Source organism: Porites lutea, chromosome 11 (genome assembly GCF_958299795.1).
Source record: "Porites lutea chromosome 11, jaPorLute2.1, whole genome shotgun sequence".
In the NCBI taxonomy this organism is placed as follows: Eukaryota; Metazoa; Cnidaria; class Anthozoa; order Scleractinia; family Poritidae; genus Porites; species Porites lutea.
Genome location: NC_133211.1, coordinates 11,169,356 through 11,187,119, shown reverse-complemented (window position 1 = coordinate 11,187,119; position 17,764 = coordinate 11,169,356). Strand labels below are relative to the sequence as shown.

The following is a 17,764-nucleotide window of genomic DNA, read 5'->3' as shown; positions in this document are numbered from 1 at the left end:
CAAATCAAATGCAATTGAACCTTCCTTTAATGCCTCGGTACATGTATTACGAAACATCGGAAGCTTCAGTCCTTCAACCTGCGGCACATTCTAAGTTGGTCTGTTCCTTTATTCGTTCGCTGATGCAAGCGTCTGAAAATAAAATCCTTTGAACCAATCTAAACTCGATTCACAAACAAACGCCCTTGTCCGCATTACAAGAAAGATTGCTGCCGTACACTTCTCAGGTTTTACGTTATTGTTCCGTTATTTTGCCAGTTGTCTATCGCCTAAACTAGGAACTATATTCCTCCTGAAAACGGAAAGTTTTCTTTCAGGCAAATCCTAATTACGTTGGCTAGTATATGCGACAAAGGATAGCTATTCTTTCAGTGGCGCGGTTTGTATCGCCTTGATTTGCGAAACTATAGTTTAACATGTTTTCTAGTCACTAGTAACTGACATTTTCCCTATGTAGACGTCACATTTTGACAAAGCAGCGTTACATTAGTGCTAGTGCCCGGTCCTCCTCCTTGTGATCCTGGTGTGGTAACACTTGATGCCCAGGCGGGAAATGTGTCCAGACCAAACATGGACACACCATAGGTGTTGATACAAATCACTAACACTATCACGGCTAGGATGTTCATTCCAAATCCAGCTTTAGCCTGAAAATGATAGAAGACAAAAAATATATATATATATTTTACTGCTACGCTGCCCGAGCGAAACCTACAATCGGCAAATCTTGCGTGAAACTTGCTACATTAGAATACAGAGAGAATACAGTATGAGTACCAAAGCTATCCATCCTCACTTCGGATCGGTAACAATTGTTTCTAAAATACTGAGATAGTTCTAGGGAGAGGCCCTAGGGCTTGGGGGCCCAAAACTATTCTATGAAGAAAGTAAACCCGGGTGTGATGTTTTTCAATTTTTAACTGATTGCATTTCATGCCAGATTCGCTACTGTACTGTCACGGTACGTTATGTAGTGGAGTGAGTGAGATGGTGTAGTTTTGTGTTACCAGACGAACTATGTTGTATTATGTGTAAAGTACTCAGACCTCGCAATACTTAGCTAACTTACACTGTACTGCAGAAAGACGAAAAAAAAGAACACTGAAATTGTACCAAAGCGCAGTACATACCATGTCCTTGACTTTGAGATATCCACCAGCAAACACAATAGCATTTGGTGGAGTAGCGACCGGTAACATAAAGGCGAATGAACACGAGATGGTAGCAGGTAGCATGAGATACCATGGATGAACACGAATGTGCTCTCCCTGAGGGGAAAAATGAAGAGAGTACGGTCAAACTTCTATGTGCGACAACCTCTCCCATAAGCGACTACTTATCCAGAACACCAGTATTTCCCTATTCAAAGCTCTATATTTGGAACCTCCTGTAAGTGACCGCGATCACTTTTTGGATTACTTAACCTTTTGTAAGATACCACTTGTAGGAGGCATGATGGCCGAGAGGTTGACACCTGGACGTCCGGGTTCAAGCCTTTGCGTCGAGTTGTTTTCTTAGACAAGTAACTTGCTCCATTTTATCTCATCACTCAGGCCCCGTCCACACGAAGACGATTGTAAACGCAAACGCAAGTAAACGCATGTTTTTATCTCCGTCCACACGAAAACGATCATCGTTTACGTAGCGTTTTAACCCGTCCACACGAAAACGCTCGTAAACAGTTCTTCAGCTAGATTTCTCTGCTCATTCGAAAGTTCTCTTTCCACTCTCCTGGTATCACCACTTGATCGGCAAAGTTGTTCCACCAGGCGCTTGTACGACCTGGTCTGGTCCAGAATCTTCTCTCTTGGCTCTCACGTCTGCATCTAAGTCGTTTTACTCGAGTAAAAGTGCTTGTAGTTGTGGATAACAATCTTAAGAGGTTTAGTCTTCTTCTTTTGTAGTTTTCCTGTATATCGATTATTGCATGATTGAATTGAATGCTCGCAATTATGCTTGAAATAAGCGCAAGCATGACACAGCTCAACACTCGTGTGTACGCCATCTTGGAAACGCACTCGATAAAAGAGACTGGCGCTGACATCTGACGTCAGCGTTTTCACATCGTTTACGAAAATATACGTTTACGGCCGTCCACACGAAGACGCATAAACGGCGTTTTCAAATTTATCCACTTTGGAGAGCGTTTTCGAATTTATGCGTTTACGGTGAGCGTTTTCATCGTCTTCGTGTGGACGGAAGGCCTAAACGCATAAAAAAGTTTGCGTTTACTAGCGTTTGCGTTTACAATCGTCTTCGTGTGGACGGGGCCTCAGGTGTATAAATGGGTGCCCACGACATACTGCTGGGGGTAACCCTGCGATGGACTAGCATCCAGGGGGGAATAGAAATATTTCTAGTCGCTTTATGCTACGAAAACCAGGATAATACACCGCTTGATGGGCGTCTCGAAAGCAGACGTTTTCCCCTCCACCTTACTAAATTGTCACTTGACATATTATCTGTTCTCCGTGTTGGATATATGTACTGTGCTAATCAGAGTATACAAGAAACGTTTAGTGACAACATGATACTGACCTAGTTAACTAAGGAATTGTATATGCGATCAATTCCCTTTGAATAAGCAGATGTGTCCGACTTGATCCTTAAAAAGACACCCCGGAAAACGATCGCCAGCCTTAGGCGAGACCACTTTTAAAAGCATTTTGGACGGTGGTCGCGAGTTCGAAAATTGACCTCTTAAAAAACAAGAATTGCGCTTCCTCTCTCCACGTAGTACTCACCAAGAAGGCCAATATCGGTAAAAATATTGTCGCGGTTGCTACATTCGACGTAAATTCAGTGAAAGTGGTGATCATTACACAAATACAGATTACGATCGCAACTGGTGGGATGGCGTCGAGGTGTTTCAGCTGTGTTCCTACCCATTCTGACAGGCCGGACTCCTGAAAACAAGTCAAAATCAAAACTATTTAATACCAAAATTCCAGACATATTACTTATTGTTCAACTTTAAAGTACTGCTGAATGGAAGAGGGTTCATTTGAGTTATCGCTAATACCATAGGACTTCGTTCAGAGTCTCATAAGGATAAGACTATGGCACAGGTTCTCTTAACTAACTTTAAGTGAAAGACTTGGATAAATCCGGAGTGTATCACAGATTAGTTCGACAGCCTTCCCCTGTCTGGTAACTTGGCCCACCATCTCTCTATCTGTCTTATCGCATTCTGCGCTATATCTTTTTCCTCACGTAGAAAAAACTTGTTAAAGTGGTGGGTAAATGAAGATATTCACCATGGAGCAGATTATTTATCTAAGAGTGAATAATTTTTTATTAGCATTAACAAAGGAAAGCAGTTTGTTGTATAAAACAATTTTATCGCTTATGAGAAACTTCGTTGCCAGGGTCCTCCAGTACTTGTCCGTTGCAGCGAGGGAGAGAGGGGTAATGTAGCAGCTGCTCGGAAGAGAAGCCAAACAATACTAAAACAGTTGTTGTTGACAGTGACTGACGTTTCGACAACTTGTGCGATAGTCATCTTCAGAGTCAAAGTGAGTTGTATCACGTCAGTTGATGGTATTATACTCCGGTTATTGATCTGATTGGTCAAATACGTTGCGATGTTATCGGTCGTCTGTCAGTTAAGCCGTGATGTTATTGGCTATGAAGACTCGTACTGATTACTGATCACGAGTCTTCATAGCCAATAACATCACGGCTTAACTGACAGAGTAAACTATCTGTCCGTCTCTCGTTCCTAGGCTCGAGTAGGAGAGGGTCCTGGGAACGAGGTTGGCATATACGTACCTTACAAGCTTCTGCCAGAGCAAATCCACTACCAAGCAGAATAATAAGATGCCATGGAAACTTCTTAGACATGGTTCTGAACTCCAATAGACCGGATGGTAGCTTGTTCACTATAGAAAACATACCAGCACGAATAAACCTTACAAATCCGGACCAAAACTGAAGTTAGTATCGAGTACTGGTTGTAGTAAAAAAAACACCCTGTACACCACATTACCAAACAGTACCACGATAATCCTTGTTCCTAAAAGGGACACAATCAGCTGATGCACATGCGCATTTCATACCATTTCTTAGCTGGTTTGGCTGATTTGCATATCACAAGACAAGCGCGTGAAACAGATAGTGAGAAGCGCATCCGGAATATCTAAACAAACCTTGTTGAGTGGAAATAGGTACAAGCCGAAATCATGGTTATAGACCCTAAGCCATAGCAGAGCACTCATTTTTTATATACTATAGAGAATTCACCATTGGATTTGTCCAGGGAAAGCCACTAACATCGACGAATACTTCTGAATTCGGTCATCAGTGGATGACCATAGCATCATAAAAAACATCATAAAATGAATTACTTCATTAGAAAATCAGGAACCACCCATATGGACGTTCCCAAATACTCCGGCGAAAGTTCCAAGTTTATCATGCCTTTCGACGGTGTGCCTGTACCGAGTATATCGATTATATGTTCCTTCATTGGTTCAAATATCCAATTTAAGTCACTTACAACCACATATGACCAGGTGTACTCAGTATTTCTAGTATGAGCTATGTCCTTATAAACTTCTTCGGACTTAAGGTGAAATGTCGCCCTGCCGCAGGTTGTGTCTCTTAGCGGCAAGCTATATTCCGCGTTCTTCCTGCGTTTGGTTGGCTTTCAATCTTTTAGAAAATTATAAAGTAAAGTCAAAAGTGACTCCGACTCAACATTCAGTATGCAATTTATCATTTATTTTTTACCTGAACCACCAGTAGCGAAGGTTCTTGGTCTTTGTGAAGGGAATACAAACAGTGAGAACGCTACCGTCATTGCTGCTGTGGCGTCTCTAACGTAGCTGGAAAAAAGAGCAAGTGAAATTTGTGGAGGTGTAACGTTAGTGGTACTAATAGAGGAAGTAATGCAAGTCTTACCCTTTTTTGAATGCTATGGACCATCCGTCCATAAATTTAGGTTCACGAAACAGCCACAGCAACGCCAACAGGATGAAATGACCAAGGACGGCTTTCTCGGCAAACCTAGTTAGAAATGCAGGAATCGAAACAAATTAAGAGTCCTCGAGAAATTCTAAAGGGGTTCTATCCTTGAACACAAATATGATGTGCGGGATAAGTACATTATACAAGTTTTTGTAATCATATACAAGATTTGTTAATCTTACGACATTGTTCCTAGTGCTCTGTACTGATTCTCCAAAAGCTCTCTGACGACCTTTGTTTGCTGGTTGTCTCTGTTCCGTGATCTTCGCTGCCTGGAGACATACTTGCGAAAACATTTACGGAAGCTAAATGGAGAGGAAAAAGAGAATGTTGAGTGTATATGTTTACAAGTGGTAGAGGGTGAGAAAATATCTATGCGTGTTGGGTTTCACTCAAAAGTTTTATAAAGCCTTCCAAGAAAAAAATAGCCTGAGATCGGGTATTGAACTATTGTTCATCTTCCCGGCTTTCACTTGGTTTTCTTCCAGGATTGTCAGTTCGGTTTTGAGGCTCTTATGCAGGTGAAATAGAACGTTTCTGGTTTATCCAGAGACGCCACCTAACAGGGAAATCACTCTCACAGGTGCTACAAACTATGACTTACTTGAATCCTAGGAATAATAGCTGAATCCAGATCCAAGCAACAAACAGAAGGATAACCATTTGAGGAAATGAGTAACCAAACCACATGGCAAAGCTGAAGCCGGGACTCTCGGGGAAAAGACTAGAAAACATTAAGTGTTAATTGATTATAAAGGTGCCGATATTTACTGAAACGTTTTTCGAAATTGAACTAAACGGGTTGCAAGTTTTCAGAAACGCTTAGAGGAAATTAAAAGAAGTTATCCCAATTATCTCCTTGCTGTAGATTATAAGATCGACCGAAAACCTCCAAACTTTCTTACGAGCATTTAAGAAGAGACTAGAATTGAACTGTGTTTGATTTTGGAGCACTTTGAAATGATGAACTTTGTTCTTAGGCACCATTATTGTCAGTAAGGGTCGAGAACTGAAATACCGATCAAACTGCGCATGACAAGAGCATTTTCTGCTGCAGAAAAGACCGGCCTTTTTCTATATTGCGTATGAGGTGGTAATTGTCGTAGGCAGTTATCTTATCTCAAGATTAATCGATACTGTATTGTAACGGTGGTAACTTGCTACAACAGAGGAGATTCCCGCCAGTTGATTATATAGACTTCTTTGGATATCAGAGGGGGGAGTAGGTTGGGAAGGTTACAAATGTCAGTTGTCTGCAAAAAATTTTGGCCATTTGTCAGTTGTCAGTTGAATTTTGGGCTTTTTGTCAGTCTTCAGTTAAATGCTTGATTATGAATAATTAACTATGGAACTTATTTATTTGTAATCGGAAATTTATCTAAAAATGCATATATAATGTAAATTAAGCACGGAATTCGAAAACTGATGCTAAGATTACCCATATAAACATACATTTGATCAAATTGTCTGTGGAAAATAAAGGACAAACAGGTCCTTTGTCATTTGTCAGTAAACCACCCCCTCCCCCAAAGGCAAATAATATTTGTCAGTTAAATTTTAGGCGATTTGTCAGTTGTCAGTTAACCCCATCCAGACCCTCACTTTTATTAACACAGCACCGATGTTATTTTCTTTGAGAAAAATTACGGCCTACTGATGTAAAATGACTTACTGGTTAACCTGTCCACCAAACACAAGATTTGGACCAGTTCCCGTCAGCGTGGCAGTTCCACCAACATTAGCAGCGTAAGCAACAGCTAACATCATGCCCTTGCAAAATCTGTTGTAGTAATGAGTCTCGGCGTTCTGAAACTGAAATCTCCTCAAATTTAATGTCAGACATTTTAGGGTTATTCTCAAAAAGAATTATATGGTTGAACCACCCTACCCGGATGAAGGCGAGGTAATCAGAGCCAATAAAATCAGGACGTTTCTGTTGATATTGCGGCTTAATCAGCCATCAACTGATTGTAGACGATAATGTAGCCACGCTGTTTCCAATCGCGACTTCTGTCTGTATAGGTTGTTAGCCTGGGCCAGGCTCTGGCGGTCAGTGCGGATGAGGAAAAAAAGCGAGCGAGCAGTAAAAAAGCGAACGAGCGATTAATGGCGGGAAGAGAGAGGGAGGAGAGTCTACAAGCATCTTTTCAGATACCTAAATCAGCTGACTACCCCACCCACATCCTGAAAAACCGTTTCTCGTGTCAAAATGCCAAAACGCCAAAAGGTGCATTGTAGGCGGGTTTCATTGCTCCACATGTTTGTTAAACTCTGTGCGCGCGAAGCCAAATGATTTACGTAAGTGTTGAAGTAAATTGTCGCAATTGATAAATCATAGTGTATATCAGGAGCTGGTATACCGGAATGAGGTATTGAAAACAGTGCTTACAGGCTTCACTACTCCACTACTCCAGCTCTCACTCGGTTTTCGCGGAACTTTTCTGGATCCACTTTCCTGGCTTTCCTCACTATTTTGGAGACTGGAGCAGGCTATATCGATTGTTAAAAGGCTAATTGGACTTGAGCCACATTCTTGATGATGATCCAGCATGTCCAACAGGCTTATTTCAATTTTAAAATTCAAGTTCAAATTTAATCAAAATTGTCAAGCCCGCTCACAACATTCGACAGTATGAAGGCGTTCTATACCAGTTAGAAGGGTCAAAGTTAGTAGGCCGTCTCACCTCATCATTCAAGGCAATGCATGCTAGTACTCATCAACGAGGACCTACCTCAGTATCACTATCTTCTCGAAAAGAATTTACTGATGATCTAAAAACAAAAGCAAATGGAGTAACTTTAAGGCATTCGATACTGTCATTAGCATAACATGATAAAATACACTTCAGTCAACAAATAGAGAAACTTTAAGGCGTCGATACTCTCATTAGCCTAGCATGATAAAACAGAGATACACTCCAGTCATAAACTTCAGTTATTCGCACTTTGTTGACGTTGAGCCCAAAATGACTTATGACATGGCACTTATTGTTTGGCTTATATCTACTGAGCACCTTTTCCCTTGGTTAGCAAGTTAGTGGGCGTGAAAACGGGGGCACCCAACGACAATTTTCGGAAAATATCTGTTCGGAAAACGATTTGAGATCTAGAATTTTTGGAACATTTGTTGTAAAATTTCTTGCTTGCCTGCCTCTCCTAGGATTTTCGAACATCTAAAAAAATGGTATGATTGCCCATTTTTAACGGATTTTTACCCTTAAAAGGTCACCTAGAATTTTCGGGAACCGTTTTTCTGGCTGAAATTTTCGAAAAGGTAAGTTTTGATCCCTACAATTTTCGGATCACTAGACTTTAAGCTGGAAATCCAAACAAATGAAAAATTTTTAGGGGATGAAAATATGCCTATATTTACCGTTTAAATACTAAAATATGCTTAACAATGCTATGTTTAAGTGGTTTTGAACTATATTCTCGTTGGGTACCCCTGGTGAAAAGTTATTCCCGAAACCGTAAGAACCTTGCTCCTTTTTCGACGGGACCACCAGCGTCTTTGCTGTCAGAGGTCTTCCCACCCTCGCTGGTGATTTCAGGATCCTGAACTGCTGCTGTCGTCTTCTCAGTATCTTCCGTTTCCTGATTCTCATTTATTTCGGCAAGTTCAAAGGATGCGTTCGCCGGAATGGCCTGCTGCAGCTTTCAATTCAAGAGAAGTACAATGTATTTTATACAACTGACACGATTTTAGGTGACGCACTTCTGGAGCAAAAACGCCACTCTGTCAGATTTATCATAGTGTATTTTTGTAGTAAGAGCCTTTTAAAACTCCAAGCCACAGCTACTTAGGAAAACTTTCCTGCTAGTACTGTTGTCATGGTAAACTATTTGGTTCGAGCTCTCAGTGGATTTGTCTCGAACGTCCTTGCTAAAGAATCACCATTCAACCACTTGAGAAGTAAATCTAAAGTTTTTGAATATTTCTTTTCTCTTTTAAGTCCGGTATGGTTTCCTGGTGAATGGAACCGACGATCCCTGTCATCGAAAGGATCATTGAAAAGAAGGTTCAGCGATGGTAGAGATATATAGAAACAACTCTTCAATGATCTTTTTAATGGTGGCAATCATTCCTACAACAGTTTTAAGGTGGCTCCGTAATTAATACAAGAGCATTTAGCTGTGACAAATTTTCCGTCATAACTTTTTGGTTTTTAACGCGATGGCTGCGAAACTTTGCAAAGAATAACAGATATCATTCGGCAATTATACGAAATATGCCGATTTCATTGATGGTAAATATTTCTTGAGAAATTAGCGCTTAAGAGGACCCTACTGTTCAAAGAAAATCGCGTCTAGTAAAAAATTTTGCTGATATTTTTTACTGAAATTTCTGGTATCGGCTTTAATTGATATAATAAATATGCCAGAGGAATTTCAGAAAAATCGTTGGAGCAAAAGTCCGTAACTAAAAGTCGCTCAAAATTCAGCTGTGAAATTGTTTTGGAATTTCGAAAATAAATTACCATCAGGAAGAAGGAGCCACTAGTTTGAATTTTCGGGACAAGTAAATTCAACGTTTGCTAATTCTTAAAACAAGAGCCGATTGCCTATAGTGTTATTCTTTAAAAAGTACTTTTTAGTTTTAGAAGCACTATAAATTGCTCCAACCTTGCTCTGAAGTAGAATGACTTGTTCTTCGACATTTTTAAAATATCCCTTGACAGTTTTGGCTCAAACTCCTGCTGCATACATCTTGATGTATTGCAATACATTTTCAAAGACTTTTACTGGTGTTCGTTGCTTCCAACTCAGGAAAAAAGTATTGAGATTGGACGCTTCCTCGTATCAGAGCTCAGACAGAACTGTCCAGCACCTTTGTTTATGACTACAAAATGAGCACGGGCGGCGTTTCTGCGAGGAATTCGCACCTCAGCCAGGGGGGACGATCGCGAATGACAATGATGCCCATGTCTGTGAACCGATCTGTATAAACATGTATTGTAGAGCAAAACCTAATAATCAAGAAAAAATACCCATTCATTGAAGGAAGGAGTGACAAAAATTTCAGAGTTGTAAATTTAATCACAGGCAGTATTTTAGGGATAATTTTATTTTGCACTGTGATGTTATTCGGTTCACAGGCATGGTCATCGTGGTCGTTCGTCCCCCCTGGGTGAGGTGCGAATTCCTCGCAGAACTGCCGCTCGTGCTCATTTTGTAGTCATAAACAAAGGTGCTGGACAGTTCTGTCTGAGCTCTGATACGAGGTAGCGTCCAATCTCAATACTTTTTTCCTGAGTTGGAAGCAACGAACAGCAGTAAAAGTCGTTGAAAATGCATTGCAATACATCAAAATGTATGCAGCAGGAGTTTAAGCCAAAACTGCCAAGGGATATTTTAAAAATGTCGAAGAACAAGTCATTCTACTTCAGAGCAAGGTTTGGAGCAATTTATAGTGCTTCTAAAACTAAAAAGTACCTTTTAAAGAATAGCACGATAGGCAATCGGCTTTCGTCTTAAGAATTAGCAAACGTTGAATTTACTTGTCCCGAAAATTCAAACTGATGGCTCCTTCTACCTGATGGTAATTTATTTTTGAAATTCCAAAACAATTTCACAGCTGAATTTTGAGCGACTTTTAGTTACGGACTTTTGCTCCAACGATTTTTCTGAAATTCCTCTGGCATATTTATTATATCAATTAAAGCCGATACCAGAAATTTCAGTAGAAAATATCAGCAAAATTTTTTACTAGACGCGATTTTCTTTGAACAGTAGGGTCCTTTCAAGCGCTAATTTCTCAAGAAATATTTACCATCAATGAAATCGGAATATTTCGTATTATTGCCGAATGATAACTGTTGTTCTTTGCAAAGTTTCGCAGCCATCGCGTTAAAAACCAAAAAGTTATGACGGAAAATTTGTCACAGCTAAATGCTCTTGTATTAATTACGGAGCCACCTTAACTAATTCAAAGTGATCGCTGCATATGGGGCGAATTTAAAATAGTGCCAGGGGCTACGGCCCCGCCCTCTTCTGTCTGAAATTAGTGGAGTCGTTAGGATGCTTTCAGGGATCGTTAGACTATACACTATTAGTAAAATCCAACTAGTGGTCTATTATCAATGCTGCGTTCTGATTGGTTGAGCTACTGCTAGGCTATTTGTTATAGCCCACTAGTAGCGGAAAACGCGGGCTTTTCGGCGGCAAAAAAGAAACAATTGTTCCTCTTGCCCTCATGGCTTCTGAGTCAATAGCCCAACTCAGAGCCCATTCGGGCTTGAGGAATAATTTTTAAATATCGCATGTTACTAACTGGCAAGTCTGCTGGCTCCCTTTTCAGATTTTTTTCAGATATAGAATATGCTAAATAGTCTTTTGTCTTCCGGCTGGTTTTCTGATGACAGAGCAAACTGGTGTCGCCTGCTTTCTTACCTCATCCGCCTGAATGTTTTCGCCAAAGTCCTTCTTCTGCAATCTATTCTTTATACTTTTGTTTCTAATTTCTCTCAATACTGCCTCGACAATAGGCACCATCATGGCGGTAGTGGCAGTATTGCTTATCCACATGGAAAGAAACCCTGTAGTCAACATTACGCCGAGCATTAACCTGTAAACATGGACAAAAGAAGAGTTGATTTTAACATTTCAAAATAAAGCTATCTTCCCATATGAACCTGATAGTTTCACCATATGAACGTCCGAGGTCCACAACTTCCTTTCCAGATTTTCTAGTTCTCTGTTCTACTACCTCTCGATAAAATCGCCATAGTACGAAATAACTTCGGGAATACTCATAATCGATACTCATAAGTAGGTTGAGCATGATCGTCCGGGTGAACGTGGTCTTGAATAGGACTGTTGTTGTTGACAGTGACTGACGTCTCGACAACCTGTGCAGTAGTCAATTTCAGAGTTTTCTGAAGATGACTACCGCTCAGGTTGTGGAAAAGTCAGTCACTGTCAACAACAGTCCTATTCATGACTGCGTTCACCCGGACGATCTTGCTCAACCTACTTATGAAATGATTAGTGGGTTCAAACTTTTCCCAGTTCAGAAATATTATCTTCCCTTGAAAGTTTGCGTCCGTACAAGACATCCCGCTAATATGTCGTTCCCGCATTGCGTGTGAGAGTATTGCCCACTAGACACTGGCTATCATCATAGTCGTCATCATCATCATTGTCACCAACATCATCATCATCATCATCATCATCATCGTCACCAACATCATCATTATCCTTATCATTAGTTTTACGTTGAACAAAAATACTTTTGCTTATCGATCACAACTCATTTCAATATTTTACGTCTGCCCATGGCTAAATTTTCAATCGGATTATCTTATTAGCTTAAGTAACGCAAACCGAAACTAAAGCAGTTGTGTGAACTGACCAACAGATTCGTAAATTAAATAAACCTACTGTTCATGTGGCTCAATTAGATTGGTTACTCAATGCTACAGGCAGTCGCTACTGGTTGTAGTACTGCGTACTTTAATCGTAAAGAAATACCACTACCGTTGGTTTTTAAACGGTACACAATTAACCTACCGTCGAGGCTGAACTCCCACCAATAAGAGAATTCGAAGAGCGATCCGTTTGTGTAAATTCCATTGTTCCACAGCGACTGCAACAATCAAGCCTCCCAAGAAGAGTACGTTTGTGTCCTTGAAGTAAGGAGTAGAGACTTGTTTGGATCCAAGGACACCAAATAACGGAAACAGAACCAACGGAAGGAGAGCGGTGACAGCCAGCTCCACAACCTCGGTCACCCAGTACACCGCCATGATGAGTATACAGTATGCACATCGTGCTTCCTGAAAAATTGATTAATTATACACGCTCAAAAGTATCCGGGCTTTTCTAAAGTTTCCTAGTTGAGAATTTTCGTCTGGGTAGACCTCTACATAACTGCTGACTAAGATTACTGATATTGTGTTCCGGGGAGTTAGGCGCCCCGACGAACTCCTATAGGAAAGAGGCTTGGATGCAACGGGAGACCAATCTGGGCTTTGCTCGATCCGACGATTGACTTTATTTGACTCCGGCCTAAAGAAGACCATAGTCAACGCAATATATAGGCATTTGATTGCTGAATTGTTTTATAGATATGTCTTTATGCACAACCCCAAGTGATATCTTTACAGGTGTAAATATCATTTTCCCGTCCTGAACAGATAAAATAGAAATCTGCAATTTTTACCCCTCGGCTAGACAACGAGCATCCCTCTCATCTTAACATGGATGTCGTCCACCCCCCACCCCGCTCCTATCCCGGGTTGAGCAAGAGAACACCTAAAACGCTCGATCAGTTTTGAACATTCAAGGCTAATGTTGTGATTTGTGAACTTGAATTTTGTTTGAATTCATGCGGCATCTGTCGAAGACGTCGAAAGAAGGCTTTCGTAAATTAAACAGAAAAAAATGCGTTACTAACAGCTGACCGTGATAATACAAAAGAAAGCGTTCTGACGTTTCCGCAAGAAGACATCATCTTCTAGACACTTTAAGATAAGGAGCAGAACTATTTCCGGCCTAACCTTAACCCGAACACGATCCACTTTCGTACGATTTGACATTTCAGTCTTTTTCACTATTCAGTACCATCTAGTTAGTGTGTATTGTTTACAATAAGAAACTCCTGTACACCAACATATAAAAAAGCAAATTCTTCTTACCCTTCCAGGTACTGCGATCGGAAGAGGCATGAGTAATATCGGTGTTAAAATCAATATTAGGTATCTTCTCCATATCACGATTCGCTTGCAAAGTGAAATATTACTTGCTTGCACTGGCTCACTGTTTGTCGCTTCTGACGATTGATTTTGTCCATCTGCTTCCAAGAGGCTGTTATATCCTATCTGTCGACGCTCAGACTCACTCATCTTTGAAATGAGGATTGTAGTATAGTTTAGTTAGTGCGTACTGTAATACGACAGAGGAGAAAACTTAAATTTCGTTCAACATTTTGTACTCCATAAACAAGGTTATCCAGCTGACTTGATGTTTTACTTGTTCAGTATTTTTTTTCACTTACACTCACTTAGAAAAAGCTGTGAATCCAACCATTCAGTCTAATTTCCAGCGAAAAATACAAATCGTGACCCCGACAGCATAGTTATGAGTTGTTCTATTCTTTAGTCACACCCTCCATTGCCACCCGTGTCACGCGTTCGTTGAAGTTTTTTTTTACCGTGCAATTAAACGTTACTCAATGGTGTTAAGCGATTGCTTCATGTATTGTTCTTTCTTACCTTGGCGTAAAATGCTGTTCGCACTTTTAAGTATATAATGATACAATCCACAAGAGAAAGCAAAACTTAACCTAGTTCACGTTTTCGTTTTTACTTAGGCACCTCTCCCATGGAAGTCAGTGCACATATAAGACTATTACAAAGATCCTTTAGCCGGAGCGAGCAACTCCCTTGGCACATCCGCAACATCGCTTTTACACACCTTTTATGTTTTGATAGACTTTCCACAAATTTTGCTTAGCAAAAACCAAAGACCAAAAGTTGTTATTTCTGATGCGCTGCAATCTCGTCTCCCGGCGTTTTCTTAAGATAAATTGATCTGTTTCAATACTGTCGCACGAGCTAAGTACAGGGGTTTTACGTTTACTGAACTCAAGGTGTTACTCTGAATTCCCCGCCCCCTTCAATGCCCTTTTAAATATTAAAGTAGATATGTGTCAATTGATACCGAAAAAGACACTGCGGCGCTCATCTGCGACCACCGCCCTTTTAAAAGTGCGACCATTAGCCTTAACATTTTGGGTGGTCGCCTTCCGGAGAACTTGCTCTAAATTTCAAAGTCATAATCGGTACTCGTGATCATAATGGTACAAATTACAGTATAACAACTTAAAGATTCATCAGCTAATCACATGTCATATTTACAACAAAGGGTCGGATTTTGGTCTCTCATTGGCCAATCGTCAGTCGTTTTGCACGGTGTTTCATTATGTCGTAAACGCGTTTCTTCTATCCGTACTGAAAATCGTGCCGGATAGGGCCAGCCTCGTACCCAGGCCAGTTCGCGCTATCTGAGTTACAAGAGGAGACTTGGAACCGAGCGCGATAGCGCGAGGCGAATTTTCGCCACAAGCTTGACAGGTGACGTCACATCCGAAATCGCCGAGGACGACTGGGAGCGAGGCTGGAATAGGGCTTTTGTTCACACACAAGAACGGTTTAGCGGCGCGATTTCTGTGACTGAGCGAAGCGTACACACACAAAACCTTCTAAGATCATTGAATTCTCGACTGCCGTTGCGATCGCTACTTATGAGATATACGGCTGAAAATTTACAGGTTGCCTTATTTTAATATGCTTTTTCAGCTCCTGCTAACAAAACTTTTCGAAAATGAACTGTTTTCGTGTTTACAGAAAGTTGATCACGTGATCAACTAATGTAAAAAGGCTTATTAGGGGCAGACAACGTTTCGGAACTAACTAAGATCTCGAATATGGGGATAAAGGCGTTTCCATGACTGCACGCACGTCTCACCACTTGTACAAAAACATCCTAATATATAGTTTGCAATTCCGCTTCCGGTCACTATTTGCGCTGTTTTCATACTAATTACTATACTGAATAGCAAGTCAAGCAAATGATTAATTAAAAATTGACTAAAGCGAATTCGTATGATCTTTTTCTCTTCTAGACTATGTTATGGAGAGACCATTTTGTCAGTCTTTTCTTTTAAATATGTGAATGAAATTCTGTGTTATTGTCATTCAAATTACTGAAATTATTCTTTATCAGTAAAACTTTTGACAGTTTTGCATACGTGAGTCAGTACCTTACTCGATTCCAAGGATTTTTCTTGCGAAAAGAAATTTAAATCTTCTTCTGATTTGTTCGGCGACTATTGGCGAAGTGAAAGCCAAAACAGCAACAACACCTTTGTTCCCATCGCTTTCCAACACATTTTGTAGCATTAAAGAAAATAATATTTATTTTTCTTTAAACGTAAATGCAGATATGTAGAGTTTTGGGAGACAAATCGGTCAAGCCATGAAATTATCTATTTCATGACTGCCGCGGGCAGTTTTCTTAGTAAAGTGGCTTTCAGTGCATGTGGCCACCAAACGTTAGAAACGTTCATAACTTATCACTACACCCAGGTTGGAGAAGAGACCAGCGGAGAGGTACGAAGTTGTTTACCATAATTCCTGTTGGGATGTAAATGTTAAACGTTTTTTTGGTTCGTCCCACTGGAAAATTCCCGGGCAAACGGAAATTCTGAAAAGGTAGTCCCGTTTTTCTGGTTCAGAGGTTCTGAATGGAAATTCGTTTACCATTTACAAGTCTCTTGAGTTCGTACTAGTTTCATGTTGTAACTAGAATCCAGTCTAGCGCTGCGCGACAATCCGGAATATGATTTTAGGCAAATGGTAAACGGCACGTACCGTAATTTCCGGAATTTTTTTACAATACTTATCACGTTCATTTACCAAAACGTCTTTCACAACATTGCATCCTTATAATCCTTACATCAGTTGTGGATATTGTGCATTTCGTATTCTATGCAAATCCTGATCATGCGAGAATGAGCTATTGATTTATTTTCAAATCTTTTTGTTTACACAGTTTCGAGGTCTGTCTTCGACCCACCAATTAAAAGGATATACACTTTTAAGAACAAGTAGGATATCTTTAGGCACGTACATGTCAAAATCACCAAATCGAGCCTTGGGCAATGTCCCCTCTACAGCTCGCGAAGAGAAAGAGGAATAAAGGTTATAGTTAATAGGTGCCAGCCACGTCTCCCATCCTGTTCGTTTCATATTACCCCAGTAGTCATAAAATATGAAGATATCAACCCAGCCGGAGGGACATATCTTTTGATTGAATATACCAACAATGCCATTTCGATCCAGACGCTCTTTTAACGTAAAACCCTTGGTTGTAAAAGCTGAGAGAAATTTCTCCCGAGACAGACTCTGATAGTGAACATCGTCTCCAGAGACTCCTATATCTACATCGTCATCCCAAGGAAGTGGATTGTAGAGTTTTCTTTGAATACCCCAAAGTGATCCAAACATCAACCAGTGTTTAATTCCAATTTCGTCAAGTACTTTATGCACCTCATGTGCTAAGTCCACTAATTGTTGAATCTCCTTGGCGCTTTTTTCACAATTCACGGGTCTGTTGCCCGCTCTGGAAACCATACTGGGGGCTTGTAGGTTTCTATATGTATAATAAAATAATGTTAAGAAACCTAACAGCCACAATGATTTTCGAACAGTCAGCTTCATGTTTTTAGATGAGTAGAACTCCTGGATTGCTACGGCATTTTCACTGATTGCGAGGTAACGGATATAAATGATTCACAGTTTTCACTGGCTGACGACGCTCGTGCGTCTAGTCACGCATGATTTTTTTTTGTACGATTTTTCCGCCTTTGCTCGCTGTTGGCAAATCCCATTAGCCATTGCGGACCCTTGTACCACACGCGGTGTTCTCACTGGAGGCTGAAACTGCAGTTGAAATTGCCGGGAGATCAAGCCTTCCATCTGTTTCGTCTAGCAAAGCATTTCGCCCCATGTAATGGAATCCGGGAAATCTTTTCTTGAGGAATCCAAGTTCCACTGACAGTTCCACAGTGCGGAGTCCACCGCGTGGAATCCAGAATCAGTCTTAGATCTCCTACATCGGGCGAAAGCGACATTGCTTGTGCTCAAAAATGCCCCCATCGGTGATCGGTGATACAAGCGATAGTGTTCTACCCGGAAGGACATATACTTTCATTGAACTGAATAAACCCACAAACGCCATTTCAGTCCAGACACTCGTTTACTGTGAAATCTTTTGCTGTAAAGCTGTCAGATAT

General features: G+C 40.6%; 2 protein-coding genes across 3 annotated transcripts; both read right to left on the bottom strand.

Annotated features, from left to right (window-relative positions):
• Positions 1 to 4: 4 nt before the first annotated feature.
• On the bottom strand, positions 5 to 14,092 carry LOC140951863 (solute carrier family 13 member 2-like). Of its 2 annotated transcripts, none has more exons than XM_073401228.1 (15): positions 13,964 to 14,092; positions 13,605 to 13,851; positions 12,478 to 12,743; positions 11,359 to 11,533; positions 8,447 to 8,622; positions 7,701 to 7,740; positions 6,641 to 6,780; positions 5,573 to 5,692; positions 5,151 to 5,273; positions 4,903 to 5,007; positions 4,732 to 4,826; positions 3,772 to 3,881; positions 2,745 to 2,906; positions 1,131 to 1,268; positions 5 to 647 (listed from the first exon to the last, which is right to left on the bottom strand). In XM_073401228.1, exons 2-15 carry the CDS (start codon positions 13,809 to 13,811, stop codon positions 450 to 452), a joined length of 2,055 nt encoding a protein of 684 aa, XP_073257329.1. In that variant the 5' UTR covers positions 13,812 to 13,851; positions 13,964 to 14,092; the 3' UTR covers positions 5 to 449. The 2 variants fall into 2 exon arrangements, with proteins under 2 accessions (XP_073257329.1, XP_073257330.1); XM_073401229.1 differs by having other exon boundaries at positions 13,970 to 14,072.
• Positions 14,093 to 16,499: 2,407 nt separating this feature from the next.
• LOC140953211 (uncharacterized protein RT0683-like) lies at positions 16,500 to 17,102 on the bottom strand. The gene has a single exon (XM_073402711.1). It carries the CDS (start codon positions 17,100 to 17,102, stop codon positions 16,500 to 16,502), a length of 603 nt encoding a protein of 200 aa, XP_073258812.1.
• Positions 17,103 to 17,764: the final 662 nt, after the last annotated feature.